Source organism: Tiliqua scincoides, chromosome 4, assembly GCF_035046505.1.
Source record: "Tiliqua scincoides isolate rTilSci1 chromosome 4, rTilSci1.hap2, whole genome shotgun sequence".
Lineage (NCBI taxonomy): Eukaryota > Metazoa > Chordata > Lepidosauria > Squamata > Scincidae > Tiliqua > Tiliqua scincoides.
The window spans coordinates 55,427,994-55,450,562 of NC_089824.1; the positions used below are offsets into that span (position 1 = coordinate 55,427,994).

Below are 22,569 nucleotides of genomic sequence, written 5' to 3' on the forward strand. Positions count from 1 at the left end.
GCTCAGGGTGGTGTACATGGCACCTGCCCTCCTTTTATCTTCATAACAACCTTGTGAAATAGGTTAGGCCAGTACTTCTCAAACTGATGGGTTGCAGCCCACCAGTTCGTGTAACGCTTCCCCCGTCCCTTTAAGGAGCAGGGGAAGGGGAGGGAGGCAGCAATCACGTTGCTAAGAGGGGGTGAGGGGGGTTGCTTTGCACTTTCATAAGGCAGGGCTGAAGCAGGCTACAGGAGGTGTGGGCAGCCCTGCACAGCGCTCCCTGAGGCTTATAACTTTCACTAAAAGTGGGCACAAAGCACTTCCATTTTGCAGGAGATGCTTTGCGCCTGCTTTTAGCAAATGTTGCAAGCCTCAGGGAGCACTGTGCAGGGCTGCGCAGGGCTCCCCGCACCTCCTGTAGCCTGCTGCAGCCCTGCCTTATGAAAGTAAGTGCAAAGCACACCCTCTTGCCCCCCTTAACGATGCGATCCTGGAGATTGTGTCGATGCCCTAGCCCCTCTACCACAAGAACTTCCTGAGGGAGTAAAGCTCCCTCAAAGTTTGAGAACCACTGGGTTAGACTGTGAGATACAGAGATCCAATTTGGATATAATATTTCCCCCTATGCAGGAAAGAAGTTTTAAAAAGCATCATGAAATCTTGCAGAACAAAATGTTGAGTGGGGAATAGACTCCTAAAGGATAACCGTGCTCTGGGAGCAGATTAGGAGTAGTCTAAAGTAACTAGTAGTTTATACTGTTGTGAAAGCAATCTGGTTGTAAGCAATTAAACAGTCGGGATTTTATCTAGGCCACTGCAGCACTTGTACATGGAGAATTGCCAGTATAACATTTAATGGAGGCCCTTTCTTAGTTTATTACTGTTTTATTGTTAAAGGTATTTCCTTTCCAGTAGTTTTGTACCTGTTTTCATAACTAAGGGTGCAGTCTTAACCCCTTATGTCAGTACTTTCCAGCACTGGTATAGCAGTACTAATGGGACATGTGCTGCATCCTGCAGTTGGGTGTCACTCACAGAGGCCTCCTCAAAGTAAGGGATTGTTTGTTCCCTTACCTCGGAGCTTCATTGCCCTTAAGTCAGTGCTGGAAAGCACTGACATAAGGGGTTAGGATTGTGCCCTATTTTAATTTTAGTTATAATTTTCATTTTTATTATATATGTGAAAAATCTTAATAAATTACTGATAAATGGAGAGAAGAAAATTTATTAAGAGTCACTGGAATTTATGACTTCTCAATTTTTGCTATCAAGATAACTCTCTGCAGGATATACCTCTTTATTCATTTCTGAGAAATCATTCTTGTAATTCTTAGGCATGATCTGTTTATAAATGTCTAGTGATGTCCCTGGGGCACCTGTCTATCCTGCTATTTGGGATTCTTTTCAGCTTGTAGAGCCTGAGGATGTGGACGGGATTCTCTGGAGTGTGAGACCTGCTGCCTGCCCGCTCGACCCGTGCCCAACATGGTTAATTAGGGCTGCCCGGGATGGGCTGGCTGAGTGGACGGGGAGGGTGGTGAACTCATCTCTGAGGGAGGGGGTGCTCCCGCCTGCCTTGAAGCAGGCGATGGTTCACCCCCTCCTGAAGAAGCCCTCCCTGGATCCCACTAATTTAAATAACTTTCGGCTGGTCTCGAATATCCCATTCCTGGGCAAGGTAATTGAGTGGGTGGTGGCGTCCCAGCTTCAGAGGGTCCTGGAGGAAACGGATTATCTGGACCCATTCCAATCTGGCTTCAGGCCAGGGTTCGGGACGGAGACTGCCTTGGTCGCCTTGGTGGATGACCTTCGCCGGGGGTTTGTTTGTTTTTAGATTTTTTAATTATTGTAAATTGTTTTTAATTGTTTTTAATGTTGTATTTTTAAAGTGTTGTGAGCCGCCTTGTGTGCCCGTTGGGCAAAAAGGTGGGGTATAAATTAATAAAATAATAATAATAATAAATAATAATAAATCTAATAGTTTTAGAAATAGAAATAGTTTGAATACTGTGTTAATATCATTTTGTTATGCTGTTTTTGGTAGGTTGATGAGATCAGAGAGATGGTAGATAATGATTTGGGATTTCAACAAGCCCCTCTTACATGTTCCAGAACAAAGACGTTCTTATTTATTTCTAATGATAAAAAAGTAACTGGCTGCTTAATTGCGGAACATATCCAGTGGGTAAGTAAGGCTGTGAGTGCACCAATTTTTTAGTCCCTCTTTGTCCTAGTAGGTTTTCTTTGGTACTTTTTTATAGGTTAGCAGTCCATACGGCAGAGAACAGAATTGTCATTACTTGTAAGTGCCCCAGCTTTCCAAGTCAAGCACAAGCTGAGGGTTTTGTTCCTAGGAGAGCTCCAGCCAGCTGCATGATCCCCATCTGGGAACTTCTCAGCATTGGATACTGTAGTGTGGTGCCTAATGGTCCCTTTCCTGTTAGACTCCCTCTTTTCTCTCTTAACACAGCCCATGCCACTCCACCCATACATTGGCTGTCCTATCACCATGGCAACCCCTTAACTCTAACAAGGAAGTAGGAAAATTGGGTTTGGGCAAGCAATAACTATGAGTTCTCCTGGCTTTGTCACCTTCACCCCCAGTGGTTCTCACAAATTTAGCACTGGGACCCACTTTTTAGAATGTGAATCTGTCAGGACCCACCAGAAGTGATGTCATGACTGGAAGTAACGACATCAAGCAGGACAATTTTTAACAATCATAGGCTGCAATCCTATCCACACTTGCCCAGGAGTAAGTCCCATTTAATATCATTGTTAAAAGAATGCACATAGTAACTTGTTAAAAGTACAGGTCTGTAACATTTCCCCCAAATGCAGTCACCATGGTAGCATCAAGTTTGATATATTAAAAATAAAATATTGAAATGAATGAGGACCCACCTGAAATTGGCTCTCGACCCACAGTTTGAGAAACAGTTTCCTAACAGATAACTCTGTGCTGCCATTCCTGATATAAAAAACAATTGTCCCTGTTCATCTTGATCTAGCATCTTGCCCAATCACTCCTTTTATGCAAGTTATAAACTTTGTGGTGGTAAGGTTTAATAGTTGCATTCTTTCTTTAGGGCTATAGAGTTATTGAAGAAAAGGTTCCAGAAGTTAGTTCAGAAAATGAAAAAGTTATCTTTGAAAGGCAGAAGGCTTGGTGCTGCTCAACATCTCCAGAACCTGCCATTTGTGGAATTAGTCGCATCTGGGTTTTTAGTATGATGCGACGGAAGAAAATTGCTTCTCGGATGTTAGAATGCCTAAGGTAGGCAGGTTTTTTTACTAGTATGACTGACTTTTCTTTATTAATACAGTATATTATCCCTTACCTGTCCAGTTAAATACCTATTTAAATAACTAAATTTACAAAATAAAACAAGGTGTACAATCTAACAGCAACAGCTGTCAGTGCTTCCTGATCAGTGTTGTTAGAAAATCTTCAGGTTCATTGTGATTGTAATAATGCATTTAGCAGATGTTCAAAATTTAGAAGTTGTATATGTTGTAGGGCAAGGGTAGAAAAGCAACTGCAGTTTCAGGTTAACTTCCCTTTAAAAGTTATTTTAACTTAAAGTTAAAAGGTGTGATATTTGAGTGGTTTCTGAATTGGAGAACATTTATAAATAAATACATTTTTATTTGATCAGCAGTCTGGTAGTTATATTCAAAAGATTTTTGTTGCCATCATGATTTTTTTTACTTGTCTTTATACAGGAGTAACTTTATATATGGTTCATATCTGAGTAAAGAAGAAATAGCTTTTTCTGATCCTACTCCTGATGGAAAACTCTTTGCAACACAGTACTTTGGTACTAGTCAATTCCTGGTGTATAACTTTCTCAGTGGACAACAGCAATCTGCTTAAAATGGAAATTATTATAGCAAAAGGTAATGAGAAATTGTTGACCTATTGCCCAGCTGCAGATTTTGACCAGGAGAACAAACACTTAATAGCAGTGAACTCAGGACTAGGAACAACCAAAAGGTTGTGCTTGTATTTTATTATCTGTAAACAGTAATGAAGTAGGGTTATTTTTTAAGATATTTTTATAAAAAGAATAATGAATTATCTATAGTAAACTAGTCATGTTTACATGAGGCATATAATTGTTCATAGTGGACTGTCAGCTAGTGCAAGAACTGTGGTCGCCTTTAAGTACATTTTGAAGTTCACACTGTTACACTGTAGTAATAGCAGGCTAGCAAAAGAGTTATTACAACTAAAAAACATTAGGTGTGGCAATGAAAGCTTCACATGGTCAAGAATAACGCCTACGTCAATAAAAAGATGATCTAATAGCAGTGGTTCCTAACCTTTTTCCATTTGTTTATCCTTGGCAACCTATTACCCTAACTTGTACTCCTCATCTTAGCATACATATTGGCTGACAAGGCATCACAAAGAGGCATGCTGCGGTTGCTCTTGGAGACCCATTGCCAGATTTTTTGGATCTGGGGGGGCATTTGATGGAGAGAAGCAACTGCTGCCTCTGACAATGGAGATTACTCCTATGACAGGCTGAGGAGAAATAACTGGGAAGGGGAGAGACCCTTCCAATCTGATGCCTCCTTCCCAAAAGTTTTTTCCACCCTTAAGCCAGTTGCAATGCCCACCAAGAGAAAACTTCTACATGGGATTTGTGTGTGAGAGAGAATCTGTTCTCCCCCCCCCCCCTTATTCCATGAGTCAAATTGTTGCCTTTGATGTGATTGGTCCCCATGTGATTTGATATCCTTGAAGTATCTTTGAGAATCCTGAAGCTAAGCACAATTCCTTGCAGCCTCTTTGGTAAAGGTTCTCCCACCCTGTTGAACTGCCACAACAACAAATGTGGCATTACCCCCCTCACCAGTGCTGCTGCTGTAGCCACAAGGCAGGTGGTAAGCAACATTTCTGCAGAACAAGTGCTTCTTTTATTGCCACCCCCTCCCCAAAAAACTCTCTGGAGGATGGAGATACTGGCTGTGTGGTAGACTTGGCAATTTCTCATTCCTCAGGCTTTTTTGATAGGTTAGTCAGAAGGTGCTTTAATTGGATATAATTATTCCCCCTCATTTTTATTAGCTCTTGGGGACAGAGTAGCTTTCCTTCAGGTCTAGCCAGGGAAGATTGTCCCGAAACCTCCCTGACCCTTCTGGGATCCAGCAGCAGGCTGCTAGCTGGCTGTGAAAGCACATGAAGTGCAGGTTAGCATGTTGAACCAGCTTGGCCGGCAGAAAAGTAGCTAAGAGTCTGTTAGCTAACCTGCACTTCACGTGCTTTTACAACCAGGTGCTAGCTGCCTTCCTGCCTGCCTTGCAGGCCCTGCAAGACATTCTGGGCACTACCTACCAGATTTTTTCCCAGATACCCCTAAAGGTCCTGAAGGACACCCTTGGACTAGATGTACCCCAGGTTGGGAACCACTGGCCTATATAAGACAGTATTAAAGTTTCAGTACTTACTTTGAATGGAAGGAATAAACTTCATTCAGCTTTTATAAAATTAAAAATTTTTCCTGCTCTCTTCAGCAATAGCATACTGAGTATATATACTCATTTGTGAACTTCACTTTGATACTTAATCAAACCCCTCCAGTTTAAGAGGGTATATAAGTTGAAAGTCTAGTGGCCTTTCTTGACTTGTGTATATAATGTAGATTTTAAAAAATAAAGTATTTGATAATTTTTAAATGTACTAATTCTAAATGCATTTCAGCATTTCCTTTGATATTGTTGAATATTAAAAAGTTATTGAAATCCTAGTCTGATTCTTATTTAAAGGTAATGAGTAGGGATCTTCTGTGGTAATATGTGAAAATATGAAGTAATATTGTGGACACATTCTACACCTAAGATGACCCTAACTAGCTTGAAGCTTGGGCCTATCTAATTCAACATCTGTTTCCAAACATGGCCTGTTAGATGTCCCCTTGAAGCATGAGGGCAGGACATGAACTAATACAGGTTATGTGGCTCAAGAATAGAAGGGAGTTTAATGCCACTGCTGCAGTTATCTTGACCTGTTGCTATTTATAAGGCTCAACCATATTCACCCATGCCTAAAAATATTTGTTACATGAGTTCTTGCAATATACACAGAAGTCTCTCCCCCCCCACAGAAGTCCTTTCTAATATGGTGATCACTTCAGCTCTTTCTGTCATTAGTTGCTTCTTGATTCATAATGCATGTTGGCTGGAAAATCCATTTCTTATAATGTGAATTTCATAGTAGAATATTTACTACAGGCTAAAAAGTGGTGTTCCATCCTTATCTGCAGTGGCAAACACTTTGGCAATGATGCCTGGCTACGTGGAAGTGTTTACCTTTTTTATATTCTAAGAAGGTGGGCACACTGTAATGAACTGATTCCAAAAAATAGATTTACATGTCAGTGGTAGAGCACATGCTTTGCTTGCAGAAGGTTACATGATCAATTCCTGGCATCTTCATTGGAAAGTAACTCGTTCAGTAGAGTTGGGAAAGTCATCCAGTTATGATCCTGGTGAACAGTTGCTAGTTAGGAAAACTTTATTTATATAAAGTTATTTTATATGCATCATCCCCCCCCCCCACTAAATAGTGCATCTTAAGTGTTCATTTTTGTATCTTCAGTCACAATGTGCTTGCTGTAAGTAGGGGTGATTATGCCCATATCAGACTTTATCTGACCTCCCCCTTGTTAGGAAAGTGAGTGAGGAAGTATTGTACAAAGGTTGAGCCGCTCCTTCTGACCTCACCTTTTGTCCCTGCAAATTCATTCATTCTCTTTCCAGGATCATCCTCTAAGAAGAGACAATGCAATAAATGCCTTGCTAAACCTTGATAGCTTTCCCCCTAGCCAGATATCTTCCACCTAACCACATTAGCTGATAATCCTTGAAGGTACATTGGTCAGATTCTGGCTCTCATAACATCTATACAGGGTTATTGAAAATACAACAAAGGTTTAAAGCAAAGTCCTACCTTACATCATTTCCTGCCTTACTGGAAATTGATAAGCAGTATGATCCCATGCCTGTTCCATTTATAACCACTGTAATTAACATTGTTCAATGGGGTTTACTCCCAGGTAAGTGTGTATAGCAGTGTTCTTCAAATATGGTCAGGAGCCACTAGGTGGGCTGTGAGCCAATTTCAGGTATGTCCCCATTCATTTCACTATTTTATTAATATATTAGACTTGATGCTACCATAGTATGTGACTGCATTTAGGGAAATGTTACAGATCTATACTTTTAACAAACTACTGTGTATAGTCTTAACAATGATACTTAATGGGACTTACTCCTGCATAAGTGTGGATAGGATTGTAATCTATTATTAAAAAATTTCCTGCTTGATGATGTCACTTCTGGTCATGACATCACTTCTGATGGTTCCTGACAAATTCTCATTCTAAAATGTGGGTCTCAGTTCTAAATGTGTGATAACCACTGGTGTATAAGATTACAGCATAAATATAGCAACAATTGCTAGTGTGCACTCTTCAGCATTACTGCGTAACTTATGGACAGCAGAATATACAAAGGAGTAGTGTAGCATGTTAGTTACTGTGATCTACCAACATTTCTCTGCTCTGTTGATTCATGCATAGCCTTCAGAGATGCTGACCATGGGTGGAATTACCTAGAGCATTTTCAAGATGTCTTAACCAGGTCTTATTGGATACAACTGAACAGTAATATAGTGATTTCTTTGGGCTGGGCTATTGTGGACTTCAGGGTAGAATCAAACCTTTGAATGTGCCTATACCAGTAAAAATCACTGCCACATTAAAGTTGGGCTTTCACTCAGTTCTATTGACTTTAAATATAGGAAGTTGGTTTTGTTTTATGAGAGAACCATTGCTAGACTGGACCACTTCAGAGTGCAGATAAGAAAGCAACAAATCACAAACAAAATGACTGTCACAAAATAACCTGCACATGACAAAATCATACCAAATGACTGGATATAGATTTCTATAGAACTCAAGGCAGCATACATAGTGAATGGGAGTTGGCAGTGCTCCCATCCAGCCATTGACTTAACCCAGACTAACCTAGATTCTGCATACACCTTCCAACTATGCGCTGACATTTGCTTTTTGTTAAAGGAATTGATTAAACGGAACTAATTAGTTAAAGGAAATGATTACTTAATTGGTTCAACATACCATTCACCTTTCACTATTTTGAAGGAGAAGCATTAAAAACTCTAGGTTACGACGTATAATACTGAAAGGGGTTTTTAAAAAGACAGCATTTTCAAAGTTTGATGAAGCAACACAGTAAAAACAGGTCAGACTCTCAAATGGTAATATTCATTGAATTTAATGAAAAAACAAACATACTGTAGCCACAATTGCAGACAACTTCAAACAAGAAAATGGGAGGTAGACTGACTAGTGAAGCTAAATTCACCAAGTTTTGGTTAAGAGAGTTTTACACTAAAGACGGCTTCAGATCTGATTAGCTTCCTTTTTTAACAAGTCTACAGATAAAAAATGCTGGCCTATTTAATACATTCATGTCATTGCCTTGCTGGCAAGGCTTGTAACAAAAATAATAAAATGGTAGCATTTGGTGTCTTATTCTGATCATCCATCTTGTATCTCATATCAGAAAGCTTGTACTTTTGCAGCACATGGACCCCAGTGATTAGTTTGTGAAGACATTTATCAATCAAGGCTTCAGCTCATGGTCAACCAAAGCTCTTCTCCCTTTACTTTAGCGATGATGTTCTGAATAAGCAACTGCTCTTGTCCAACATAGAAAACACACAGGGCCTTTTCACACAAAACATTCCTCATTAATAATGAGTAGTGGAGCATGAATGCTTCCAATAATGATCAACAAGAAATGCATGTTCCCATGCAGGTTGGTCAACAGGGAGTGCACTAACAAAATTTGAATTAAAAAAAATGATTTGGCCAGCAGGTATGTGCAAACTCCCCATAGAATTATCTAGTAAAAATCACATTCACAAAATGGTGTATCAAGTAAAACAAAGAAAGCACTCCCTAGGCACTACTACATTTTTCTAGGTACATATAGTGCTTGCTTAGAAACAGACCCAGAAACAAAGGTTCTTCTTGAGGGAAGGTGTGTAAGACAGTGTGCTACAAATCTGGCTAGAAAAAGTCCTGACTGTGTGAAAAGGCCCTTAGTCTTTACGTTCCCAGCTTATAGATATTTTTGTACCTCTTTACTATCTCAGCACCTGGAATTTTAAGAACTTAGTGCAAACATCAAATATACAAAGATTTTTGAAAACATATCTGCAAAATTTGCAATAAAATGGCAACTCTTTGGAAATGTTCAAATCTACTATATGTAGGTATTAAGTTCAACCAATGAAGCTAGAACAAAACCCTACTAACCCTTAAAACACCAGTGTTTATTATAGATCTTATAGGCTGCACAGTGTCCACCGGCCTTACACTTCCTAACTAGCGCTTACATTATGCTTCTCCCAAATAAAAATTAAGGTATTCTTTAAAGTATAAGGCAGATTTTGTATGGGTACAAACACCCTCAAACAACCTACACTAAAGTAAACAATTGTTCATTTGAAATATGCTACATTTACGTCAAGCTATCTTAAAACCAATAGATATGAAAACCATTACTTTCCTTTTCAACTTCAATTAATATATTATGTTTTTCATTATTTGTAAACAGCTTTTTCACAAGGTAAAAAAATTTGCATGATTAACACTTTGTTCTAAATGCAGGTTTGGCAGGTGCACCACTTGTGTTAAGATCAAAATTAATGCAATATATTGAATGAATAGCTTGTTTCACCATCTTGTGAAACAGACAACCTACCTTAAGTATTAGGTGGCAAGAAAAAGTGTAAGAGTGCATATGATGGACTATTAATATTGTCTAGGCTAACTGCGATGATAGAAACTGGAATAAAAAATATGATTAATGTGGGGGGGGGGGGAATGAATACTATCAGTGTTAACTGCAGAAAGAAGACCTGATTGTACTTAACTCATTCAAACACTCAGCAATTTCTGTTGCAAAGAATTTCATTATGGAACAATTCATGCTGACCTAACAGTATTACTGCAATACTGCCCACTCTCAGTTCAGTACAGTTAAGCAGTGCTTGCATCTGAAGGGGTTTGACTAGGCTCAATAGCAATTTTCTCTGTTCCCCTCCTCATGTGAGCATATCGGCAAGCATACACAGGCAGTATGAAGGGAGGTCCATTCCATACCAATGGGTCCATTATCCCCATTGTGTTTGGATGCACAAATAACTTGCATGGCTCGGAGACTGAGAGTTGCCTAGAGATTGAACACATGGATCTCTCGTTCATACTACATGCATGTGTGCCAGTGTTCACACTGGTGGGGGAATGGGAAAGGGGTTTGAATGAATCCAGAGGGAGTCCTCATTCTGTGCTCAACAGTTCCTTCATCTGTGCTCAACTGGATTGGTACCTTGGTATTTAAAATTAACAATCCAACTTTTCCAGGTATGCCTAAGACCTTTATTTTTTAAAAAAATAATGACTTATGGTCATTATGGTCCCAGCTGACTCAAAAGTAATGTAAGGACTTTAATGCTCATAACTTGTGGCTTAGTTTGCTTCAGCTATAGCATCTTAAAATACTAGATTCCATTAACCTGACTTTATGGTCTAGTTATTCATGAGACAGTGACAACTCAATAAAAGCACAAATGTAGCATTCTCTAGATCCTGCAGACTAGAGAAAAGCGAGGCACCCAATGCAAAAATTTAAAGAATTCTCTTACTCTTGCCAGTTTTTCTGCAATGTAAGAAAGCTAGAATGTTGATTACTTATGTCAAAACACAGTTCTGATAGGTTTAAATACACTGAGGAAACTTTATGCATAAGAAATCTACTGAGTCTGGCTGCTCAGATACTTTTCAAACCATAGGCAAATGTGATTCATGTGTGGAAAGTGGTTTTCCCATGCAGTTTGTCTTTCTAGATCCTACTTGTTACATGCTGCCAGAGCAACAGATGATCTGCTAAGGGAGGGAGACCAAATCCAGGCACAACCTTCCCTAAACAGGTGAGCATAAGGATCTCTGAGTTCCAAAAAATAATGGCTATCCAAGAGGATGAAATAAAAGACAAACCTGCATGTGTGTACAATGCCTGCCATACATTCATTGATTTGTTCAGACTTACATAGTAAACTTTTAAACCTCTGTGGAAATTTTGCCAAAACAGTTTCAATACATATAAAATTACAAACCTTAAGCTAACACTGCACAGAAAGTGAACAAAGATTACTCTTCTTAACACAAATATCTATGTTACTTTGTCATTTCAAACCCCTGAGTAAGACCGTACCAAAAGTACAGACATGAAGAGAAATGGACAGCATTCCTCCGCATATTATCTTCAAATAATTTTCATCCTTAGTGTGAATGTCACGTAACACATTCAAGCAGATAGATGCAGAAAGTCAGTTTAATTCCCCCCTGCTTAGCATAGTACAAAGAGACCAGAAGAACTCATCATCCATCAAAAGGTTATCCCCCAGATCTCCGATCACAGTGGGTATGGCATTACGTTCGCTTCTGTAACAGTGACTCATCAGGAATTGAATCAATGCTCGTCAATCATTTAAAAAACAGAAAAATATGTTAAGAGTGGGTTAAAATTTTGGGAAATCCTAAAGAGTAGTGAACATAAATATTGGTTGCACTTTGCTCCACAGTGATTGTACTTTTAAAAAAAACAAAACAAAAAAAGACATGTCGGGTTCTCGTCCTTTGCCATTTTGTTTCATCTCAAGCTTATATATGGCGTCCAGTCAGAAAATAGAGTGGTTTATCATCACTGCTATTAGCAGTTTGAAATTCATCTCTTAGACGAAACTGCCATTCATCTTCCAACTCTAAACGGACTATTGTTTGACGCAAGGAGCTCCTGTCTTGGCAAATGACACACAGGGTTGCACCTTAAGTAAAAACAAAACAAAACATGGTTTACATTGTTTCTGGGTTGTTTATTTGCTAAGACGTCCTTCTACTGCTTGGAAATATTATCTGTATATAATTAAGTCTGGACCCAGAATTCTGCTGCTATTGCTTCTAAATATAAGATCATGCCCCTTTTCCAACCTAATTTGTCTGTTCAGACAACACTCTTCCTGCCCACAAACTGCTGGGAATCAGATTTCCTCCACCACTTCCATTCAGAAAACAGTCTTCATGTGCTGTTTTCCCTGGACATAAGTGCACAAAAGGAGGCACAAACCACCTAATGGCTTTTAGAGGAGTAAGATAGTTCATAATAGATTACTAGTGATTAAGTGAAGCTTTTTCAAACATTGTCAATGTCTACCGTCATAGGCTTTGATGTGTGAGGCCGTGACAGCATGGAACTGCTTTCCCAGCAGCTACCATAATTTAATTCAAAGTTCTAAATGGAAATGAAAATTGTGGTCAAGCCACAATTTTATTAATACTACCAATTACATATTCACAGTAGGACTCCCCACTTCATCCTTCACCATGCACTGAAATTCATAATTTTACTACTGTATTAGAAGTACAAACAGTTGCATTTAGTGTAATTAAGGAGCAGTCAACCTAGTTGACATCACTTGTACTATGCAACTTGAGATGGTTCACTATGGATTGTGCTTGACAAAGAATACATGTATTAGTGTTGGGGGTGGATCTGGTTTGGGGGCCTCTACATCCCACCAGACTTTTAGGGTACCAACTAGGGGGCTTTTAGGGCATCAGCTACTATGGCTTCTAGTATTAAAGGGTCATGGACAAACGTGACTTGGAGGAACATGGTGATATTAATTTCCCTTATGTAGCTAAAATAATACAGCTTCTTTGTGGTAACTGTTTCCAGTTCCTGAATGTGGTGCCACTGCCAACCGGTCCATTCTAGAATGCTATAATTTCTTATCAAAAACAAGAAGTAGAGAAACGGTTCCAAACACAAGTCATTCTACCTTTCAGGAATTTGAACTTCTTGAGAAAGTCTGCTCCTACAAAGGAGTCACAAAGATACAGGAGAAGTCCACTGAAAAACACGCCTTCATAGCTGACATTAACAGAGTGAGGACGTGAGCTCACATAGCAGAGAGCTACCTAAACAACAAAAAAATTAAGAAAAATGTTAAAATTCATTCACTACAGTTTTCTTTCAAACTTTTGTATTCTAATCTGGTTTGGGCACTTTGAAATTCAGGAGAAAGGCTTTTTAAAAAATAATTTAAAGAAATAAATCCCACCAAATAGGCCAGCAATACACCCACTTTTCAGGTCTTACTAGATTGTTCCCTGATTAAATTTTAATTTCTGTCCAAAAAAGAAAAAGAATGAAGTACTGATTTGGTAGTTTCTCCTACATAGATATATCCTATGCACTATTTTTATAGTACGTATACAGGTGTGCGCCACTGAACGACAGGGATACGTTCTCCAATCCCTGTTGTTATGCCATTAGGCCATTAAGTGAACATTCAGTTCAATCTATTGTCTTTGTTGTGTAAAGAGACACCCCCTGCCAGACACTAGCTGGCTGCACAGGCTACTGGAGATAATTACCTCTTCTTTGCATTCAGAGCTTTTGTTGTGTAAACAGACACTCTGCTGCAGGCTATGGGAGATGCAATTGCCTCATTAAGAGCATCTTTATTGTGCTTTGACCACCATCATATATATATGGACCGTTGTTAAGCAAATGGTTGTTAAGCGACATGTACCTGTATTTTAAATATATCCTATGCACTATGCCCAATATGTCTTGTTTCCATTCCATGAATTTACTATAGGAACCTGATCTGGATCAAGTAATATCCTATCCCAGGTGCTGTCACCAGAGAGAGAATGCAAGCAAAAATGGGGGGGTGGGGTGGAACTTACATTTTTCTGATGACTAACTGTTGGGAAATTTACTCAATTACACAATGTCTATGATGCTGCACATTGGCCTAGTCTGCAATGATAACATACAGGACATCTGAATCTCAATTTCTAAGCACCGCCATCCAAAGATGAGACTTTGTCATGCAAGATAGCAATAAACAAAGTCTCTACAGAGACAGGAATGTTTTTGTTTTTTTTAAATAATGGAAAAAGCAAAAGCAACAGTTCTGAAAGGGTGAAAGAGATGAAGATAATATAAGTATTGACAGTTATCTGGAAAAACAAATTCCCACAAAATACAGATGGACTCCTAACAATCCAAGCAGTAGGCTAAACAATAGAGACTGAGTTTTGGCTAGTGAAAACTCTTCTTCTCTAAATACGTGTGGAGAAATGTTGCAAAGTAAAGCAGTTTCCATTGTCTCACTTTGTGTGCTATGTGTATACATGCACACTAGTGCAGTAGCTAGATCACAACAATTTCAAATGTACCTGCTGGTCATATTCTTCTGCCTAATATCATTTATTATTTTTAGCTAGCCTATATGTCCATATGCAGAAGAGGTCCCAATATTACGCATGTTGCATACTGATACACTGGGTGCAAAATATGGTGGATGTGACAGAGGTGGATCTCTACAGTAGGGGAAACTGCAAGAAGTGCAGAAAAAAAAAATGAAAGCCATAGAGAAAAGGTGCCCTAGTTAGGGTGGCAGTAATTAGTCAAAAAAACTAAGCTGCAGAAACCTAAATAAGGAGAAAGGAATGATGAGAATGTGACTAAACAGGAAGGAAAAATAAGTTGTAGAAGTTACATTCAGCAAAAGGACAGTTTGTAGTATGGAAAGGATATACACTAAACTTAAGAAAAGCAGAACTATATAAAAGAGAAGTAGTTGTGAAAGCATGAAAGAAAAATCATGTCAATCAAAAGGTTGTTATAAGGAAGAAAAGATGTTCAAGTCATCAGCAAGTAATAACAGTCCAAAAGAGAATGATATAAAGATAGTGGCAGGAGAAGATGAAATTGGTGTAGAGGCAGTGGCATCACTAGGGTTTGTGTCCCGGTGCGGGAGGCCAGCGCGTCATCACCATGCAGTGGGCGGGGCAACACTCTAGGTAGTGGGCATGGTGATCGACCATTGCCCCACTCCCACTGGTTTTTTGGCTGTACCTTTTGATAGAATAAAGATATTTCAACACAGTTTGTTTCATTGCATTCTGCATGAAATTACACATCAATTGATATATAACATGATGGTATTATTTTTACAAATTGTGATTTTAGTGATTTTGGTCACTAGTGGTGTCACCTCCCCCCAGGGTGTCAACTTACTAAGACCTTATTGGAGCAGGTCTCAAACTTTTAGCACTGGGACCCACTTTTTAGAATAAAATAAATAATTATAAATAATTAAATTAAAGTAAAACAAATAATTAAATAAGGGGAAGCCAGCTCTGTTCCACCAAGTGAATTTTCTCTGTAGCCTGCCTTCAATAACACCCCCACCTCCCCCCCAAAAATAATCAGTAAGATTTTCACCCCTACCCAGTACCCAGTTCAATTTCTTATATATATCACGATCAGGACCCACTTGGCTTTACAAGTCTGAGGGCCCAATCCTATGCCTGTCTACTCAGAAGTAAGTCCCATTATAGTCAGTGGGGCTTACTCCCAGGAAAGTGTGGACAGGACTGCAGCCTAAAATACTAGAAAAAAATTCACCTTACCCTGTCAAGCCTCTGTTCATTCTTTTTATGGGGGGGCTGCCTTCTGGAGCATTTGTTGAGCTCCAGTTGCATCAAATCAGGACCATTCTAGTGGCCTCACATTTCCCTTTGCCTGACCTGCCCAGGAGCCAAGGCAAGTTTGCTTGCTTGCAAGTAAATGCGACCACGTGGCTTAGTTTTGCTTTTCATAGGGCTCAATACATTGGCCAGCTTGGAGGGAGGAACCTCCTTCTCGGGTGTTTTTGGGGGGCTACATTCATTGGATCAGGACCATTCTGGTGTTGTTGGATTCCTCTCAGCCTGCCCTTTCCGATCTACCCACGAGTAAATGTGTGCTATGGCTCTGTTTCACTTTCCATTGGGCTCCATGCATTTTTTGTTTTCCCGTTTTTTTGCCAATAACTTTTGATAGAAAGGAGAGATTTCACTCTGGTTTTTTGCAGTGCATTCTGCTGGAAATTCTGCATCCAATGGTATATAACATGATGGGGTTACTCCTAACCACCACGATTTAAGCGTATCACACCCCCTTGCTTGTCACCCAGTGTGGCCCGCACCCCCCAGCGACGCCACTGTGTAGAGGGAAATTCAAAACTGTTCACTGCGTTTTTGTCAACATAGCTTCACATATTTAAGACCAATAACCAGATATAGAAAGTTTCTACACTTAATTCATGGAAATCATAAGGAAAAATGGTTTAAATAAAGAGAGATAATAATAATAAACCCATCAGCAGAAGCAAAAACATAAAAGCGTATACAGAACAAAGAATGTATCACCTAACAAAGAAAGGACAGAAAATGTATGGGAAAAGACTAATTACAAGTTTCACTGGACTCCAATTATAGCAATTAAAAACAATAATATACATTTTCCAACTCCAGAAACTGAAGTTAAGGACCCGAGAAACTCAATATGCAGTTGCCTGGTCACCTTTTTTTTAAAAAACACACTGATATTTCTTTGGTTTTTTGGGTAAGATTCCTAGATGTGTACCTCAGGCCCAATGTTCAGATAGCAGTCTACAGCCAAGACAGGGCTCTTGAAGTTATGGATGGCCTTTGGAAAAAGCTTGTATGTGGCATATTGAAGGAACTTCTCTAGGAGGAACTGGGCTGGAGCTGCCAGGAGTGTGTGCTCGCTGTCTGGAGCACAGACATACTGAAGAGGCATTATTGGAGACAAGCTCTCGGATACCTATTTGGAAAATGATGATAGGTTAAAAGTGAGATGCAGTGAGTAGCATTATAAATCACCAGAAAATGGATGTAACTAGTCCTTATTAACATTGAATAGGTGAGGGAGAACACTGACAAGTTCTATGTATAAAAGCTTCTTTTCTTCCATCCTTCAAATCCCACCTTTTCTATGAAGTCTTCAGCACAACTTTCAGTCTTTATTCCCTACTGAAATGCAGATTAAATATATATAATTGAAACAATCTAATTTGCTTCTTCTGTTGACCTCGGCTTCCATTTCTCTTCTCTTCCTCTGTTGTCACCTTTGTATCAACATCTAGATCAGCAATTTTCAACCAGTATACTGTGGCACATTGATGTGCCATGAATGGCCTGTAGGTGTGCCACAGATGTTCGTGGGAGGGTCATTTATTAGTAGAGCCATTGGTGGGAAGTGAGCCTCCTACTGACAGTGCAGTGTGCCTTGTCAGTTGTCCAAAAACCAATGGTATGCCTTTACAATTTTAGTGCCTTGTCAGTGTGCTGTGAGATTAAAAAGGTTGAAAATCACTGTTCTAGACAGCAGCCTTCAGGGCAAGGACCTGCCTTTTCATTCTATAAAGCACCATATATTTAGATTGTGTTATATACATACATGAATTATGTTACCCTTGTTTCAAGTGTTCCTAGAGCTCTCCCTGCATTGGACTACATCTAGCTACCTTAGCCAGTGGCGTCTCTAGGGGGGTGCAGGCCACACCAGGTGACACACACAGGGGGATGATACCACTACTGGCCAAAATTTTTAAAATCTTGGTATTTTCGAACACCACCATCATGTTATGTAGCATTCAACGCAGAATGCATTGAAACAAACCATGCTGAAATATCTCTATTCTATCAAAAGTTATAGCCCCCAAACCAATAGGGGTGGGGTGAGGATGCATCACCATGCCCACCACCTGAGCGTTACCCTGTCCACTGGCTGGGAGGTGTTCCATCATGATGATCATGTTCTTCCATACCGGGTGATGCAAACCCTAGTGACACCACTGACCTTAGCTTCCCAGAAGCATGCACTAGGAAAGCAGGAGTACCATATAAATAGAAAAAATTAGCACAGGTCTGTCTGAGCTGTCTGATAGAAGAAGTGGCAACAGTTGGACTCATTTGTGAGTCCAACCACTGATGGCACCAGCAGGACTACCAAGGTAATACAGTTGGGGGTAAGGGTGTGTACTTGGTCATCCTATGAGGCCAGGCAAGTTAAGCCTCAGCCAATAATGGAAAGGTTCTAGCAGGGTTCTTAGCATTTCCTGCAATCCTGCTATAAGAAGGCTGACACGTACTATGTAGGAAAGCCACTCAGATGGGGAGGCTCTGATAAGAGCATATAGCTGTATGCCATAGGGCAATCAGCAAGTGGACCAGTATAGCCTTGAAGAAGGAGGCATCTGAGGTAATGGCATTTCATTCCTGAACTAAGCAGGCCTGACATACAAATCAAGCAGGGGGGTGTATGATTATGTGGAGCCATGGCACACTATTAACATTCTCACCAGAGAAGTTTTTCTCATAAGTATCACATGCGCATGTTGCTTGTTTTCTCATTAGTCTCCAGGACTCTCAGTACACATGATGAAGGCATACCACCACTCATGAATCAGTGTTTAGGAGGAGGAGATAGCCATGCACTCCAAATCAGAAGATGACAGGGTAAAAGCAAACGTGGAATCGACACTCTCACTTAAAAAATGCACATGTGTGTACACACCAGTAGCGGAGGCAGAGGAGGACAGAGTTGTAAGTGCCACAGAGCTCCGAAACTCATTGTGTCACCTGCCCCTCGCTCTCGGGGCCATTCCAAGGAGTGAAAGCAACATGGAGGTGTCTCCTCCGCATTGCTCTCACCCCCAGATAGAATCTGAGAATGAGGGGGAGAGGCAGCTTACAAGGCTAGTTTTGGAGCCATGTGGCACTTACAGCTCCGTCCCCCTCTGGCTTCGCTATTGGTACACACTTTTGTCAACTGATAAAAACTGATAGAAGAAGTGGCAACAGGCTGCCTGAATCTGCATGCAGATCTGAATTGCATTTTCAAAAATCAGTATTTCTGCAGCAGAACTTAAAATAGTAAACTGTGAATTGGTTCAACAATTTGACTCGACCATTGGAAATTTCCCTTCCCTTACATCAGCAACTTCACAGTGTAAATGGGGGAGAGAGATCCAACCTTTTTTTCTCATTAAAGAAAACACAAAACAATGGTTTGAAAATCTTCCTTTGGTTTAATGACGAGACTTACCATGATTTTAGGCTTAATTGCAAAGTCCTTTTGCCCTCCAACCTGAATGTGTTTCTTCATGAGACTGAAGTTGTTAAAGCAACATATAAGCAGGCCACTGCTGTTTGTTCTCAGGTTAAAATCTACATCTTCACAGAAATACCTAAACAATTGAACACAAACTTACTGACCAGGCAATGGGTTTGTTCAAGGTAATTACCCCTAGTACATGTTGTGCCTTTTCAATAAATTACGTTGAGACCAAAAATCCTGTCTGTTTTAGAGAAAAACAAAGTTGCTATCTACAATTATTGTCCTTCATGAATGGTGCATGCAGTCACACAAATGGATGACTCACCTGATGATGACTTGGCAGGGTACCCTTAAAGGCTGTGTTCGTTATACACTTAGGAAATGCCCCTCCTTAACAAGTGGTAACTTGCTATAGGTGAGGGTATTTATAGGGGGATGGAATTACCCTCCCTTCTTGTTTCAGACCCAGCTACTTATTTAGTGTATGGCATAGAATACATGGACTTATATATCAATTTGACTAGATCAAATGTCAATATCCAGTTTGTCCAGCCATTACCTTCATTGAAAAAGTCAGACCATGGGCCAGTATACGCCCTCAGTTTGCAGCCAGACACAATGTGCTATACGGTTTGGCAGGAGAACCCGCAATCACACTGTGGGGTAGATACTAGCCCCCATTTAAACACTGCGTCCTGACTAACACCATGTAGGGTACAGATCCTGTTCAAAGTTTTCCAGTGCTGGTGAGGTAAGTCGAAACCTGGCACCTTAAGTGTAGGATTGTCTATATAACTACCTGTTTCTGGGCATTTGACTGGCCATTTAGCTTTCCATTGGGCACTGATGTTAAAATTGTTGTGCAGATGTTGTGCGAGTGCCAGAGAAGGCTACCCAGCTACTGGAACTGAGCCATGGGTGGCAACTGGGCTCTGAATAGGGATGTACACATTAGTATCTATGTAGAACCACACTTATAAGCAAGCAACTCATTTCAAAATAAATTCCACCAATTAGTAAGCAACCTAACAGAGAAGGTGAGATGCTCATGTAGCAATCAGGTTCAGTGCTGATCGTCCAGACTGCTAACGTGCTGAGTACAGACACCTGGATACTTGAGCAGGGGTTGACAGGATAGCACCACAGAAGTCAGTGTGCACAACTGCAGGGGGTGTTTTCACAAAAGGAATTTGTAAAGGCCTTCTCTGTCACTCCTATGAGAAGTTCTCTCTTGCAAAAAAAAACAGCATTTATGCACTTGGCATTTAAAATGGAAAAGAGAGCATCAAAGAGGGGTCAATTCTAGATACAGAGGAAAGCCCCAATGTATCATCATCCCCCAGAAACCTGACACTGGCACTGATAAAAGAAAGTATATTCTGTAGTCTTTGTACTAACCCGGTGGTTTCTGAACCTACCACTCCCATGGCGCCCTTCATCCATGACACCCTGTCACAGCGGTTCCATTGCACAAGATCTCACAAGAATCTTGTGAGGTAGCCTGGTGAGCTGGGAAAAAGAGGCTGCATGATGCACCTGTGAATGCACTGCGGTGCCCTTGAGTACAGTATGGGAACCACTGCACTAGCCATATTCCTTCTGCCCCCCCCCCCCCAGCAACCAGCGACCCAAGCAAGGGAAAGCTAGAATGGAAGAAAACATTTTCACAGTGGCTAAAGCTCGCTCTTTGGATCAGCAATTCTCATTTCCCTTCCAACTCAACTAAAGTCACATCCAAATATCAGTCACTGACATTTACAATGCTATTTTTGCAGATCTTTCCTCTCTTCCTTGATTAATAATAATTCCTTTCACAACTCATAGTTTAAACCACAAATATAAACATAGAAGAACAGTAATTTCAGAAATAATTCTGCTGGCTTCCTTTCTAGTGTTTCTCTGGTTTACCTATAAGTGTCAACCTTATTTTTAAACATCTTTTAACAACTATTAATTTAATCCCAGGCCAGTAGCACACCTGGCAGCAACAGGCATGCATTTACTTACCTGTTTAGATCATATTGCACATTTTGGGTCAGATCTATGTTGAGCAGTATGAAATCATGTATGTGACACCTGGAGAAGGAAGGTTTGGGTGCCCTAGAATTCAGCTTGCTGTTCCATTTCTGGATGCCCAGGATTGCATAATGAACAATTTTCGGTGTAGCTTCAATGTGCTGCAGAACACTCTTCAAAGACACATTTTTACTGGTTGTTCCTTGATCCATGGACTGACTATGGGAAGCAAAAAGTTTTATTGTACTACATTCACCACTGTACTCAGATGGACAAAAGAAGCTGTGTCAACCATGCCAAAAGATATGGATCACAGGAAGCTGACCCAGCCATATCAGTGCCACTGCCTGATATGGGGGATGGATCCAGCCATTCTGCCTTCTCTTTGCCAGGCACGGTTTGGATCTAGCAAGATCACAGGCAGCAGTGGAGGGTGAGCCAAGCAAAAATAAGGAGGGAGATTTGTGTGTGTTCATTTGAGTGCTGTCTGGTGTTGGGGGCGCAGGCATACACATGCTGCTGGAGGGAGGCACATTTGCCATGTTTGGGCAAAAAATTAGTTGGTGCCAACCCTGGATATTTGACCTGGATCTAAATAACTGGTTTTGAGACTAAACAGGGATTTCTGGGAAACCCTTCCTACATACACACATATCATAAACACACCCAGCAACCTATTTTGTGGTTACAAGCAACTTTCTTGGGGCACAATTTCAGGGCTAGTAGGTATGACAACCTACCTATGACCTTCAATTCAAGATCCATTAACTTCAAGAATTATTGTCAAAAACTAAACACCTATGTAACTAGAAATGCATAGTCATCTTCCCAATTGATATACTCAAGCACAATACCATATTGATGCAATATTTTGCTACAGCTCCCATCTATACAATAATTATGACACACTTGAGTTACCTGGACTGTTCCTGGACACCATGACTATTCCACAGTACACAAGAATCATCCATGACCACAATGAAAGGCCAGACACACTGGCGTTTGACTCCTAACTCCTCCAAACGGTTTCTCTCCAGTTCCAAGTTATGGTAAGAAAGTTCTTTAATAAGGAATCTGGCAGCACCTGAAAACACACAGCAATGAGACCTTTCTGAGACCAGGCCTGACCTCCTCTTTATTCAGCAGAGAATAACTATGAGTATATTAAGCAAGACCATGTAGAAATTGCATTCCCCCCCTTTGCCTGGCCTTCGATAAGATCCAAAGCATATTTGCCTACTCATGAACAAACACACACATGCAGCTCAGTTTCATTTTCCACAAAGACAAATGCATTTCCCCTTGTCAGCATGGAAAGGGGGGACTTCCAGAGCATTTTAGGGGGCCTGTGTTCATCAGATCAGGACAATTTTGGTGACACTGTGTTCCTCTCAGCCTGCTAGTCAAAGCATACTGAGAAATGTTCACCTACTCATGAGTAAACATGCATGGCAGCTCAATTTCACTTTCCATAGGGCTCAA

General features: G+C 40.4%; 2 protein-coding genes across 4 annotated transcripts in view; one reads left to right on the forward strand and one right to left on the reverse strand.

Moving 5' to 3' along the window:
• The window catches only part of ESCO1 (establishment of sister chromatid cohesion N-acetyltransferase 1), a 29,904-nt gene extending 24,227 nt beyond the window's left edge, over positions 1 to 5,677 (forward strand). For both annotated transcript variants that reach the window (XM_066624078.1, XM_066624079.1), the window contains exons 8-10: positions 2,027 to 2,167; positions 3,072 to 3,259; positions 3,709 to 5,677. In XM_066624078.1, coding sequence (XP_066480175.1) covers positions 2,027 to 2,167; positions 3,072 to 3,259; positions 3,709 to 3,859 — 480 coding nt within the window. In that variant the 3' untranslated portion in view covers positions 3,860 to 5,677. The remainder of the gene's footprint in view (positions 1 to 2,026; positions 2,168 to 3,071; positions 3,260 to 3,708) is intronic.
• Positions 5,678 to 8,318: 2,641 nt separating this feature from the next.
• GREB1L (GREB1 like retinoic acid receptor coactivator) overlaps positions 8,319 to 22,569 on the reverse strand; it is a 192,079-nt gene continuing 177,828 nt past the window's right edge. For both annotated transcript variants that reach the window (XM_066625247.1, XM_066625246.1), the window contains 6 exons: positions 22,006 to 22,171; positions 21,079 to 21,306; positions 19,060 to 19,201; positions 16,573 to 16,773; positions 12,926 to 13,064; positions 8,319 to 11,911 (listed from right to left, as the gene is read on the reverse strand). In XM_066625247.1, coding sequence (XP_066481344.1) covers positions 11,748 to 11,911; positions 12,926 to 13,064; positions 16,573 to 16,773; positions 19,060 to 19,201; positions 21,079 to 21,306; positions 22,006 to 22,171 — 1,040 coding nt within the window. In that variant the 3' untranslated portion in view covers positions 8,319 to 11,747. The remainder of the gene's footprint in view (positions 11,912 to 12,925; positions 13,065 to 16,572; positions 16,774 to 19,059; positions 19,202 to 21,078; positions 21,307 to 22,005; positions 22,172 to 22,569) is intronic.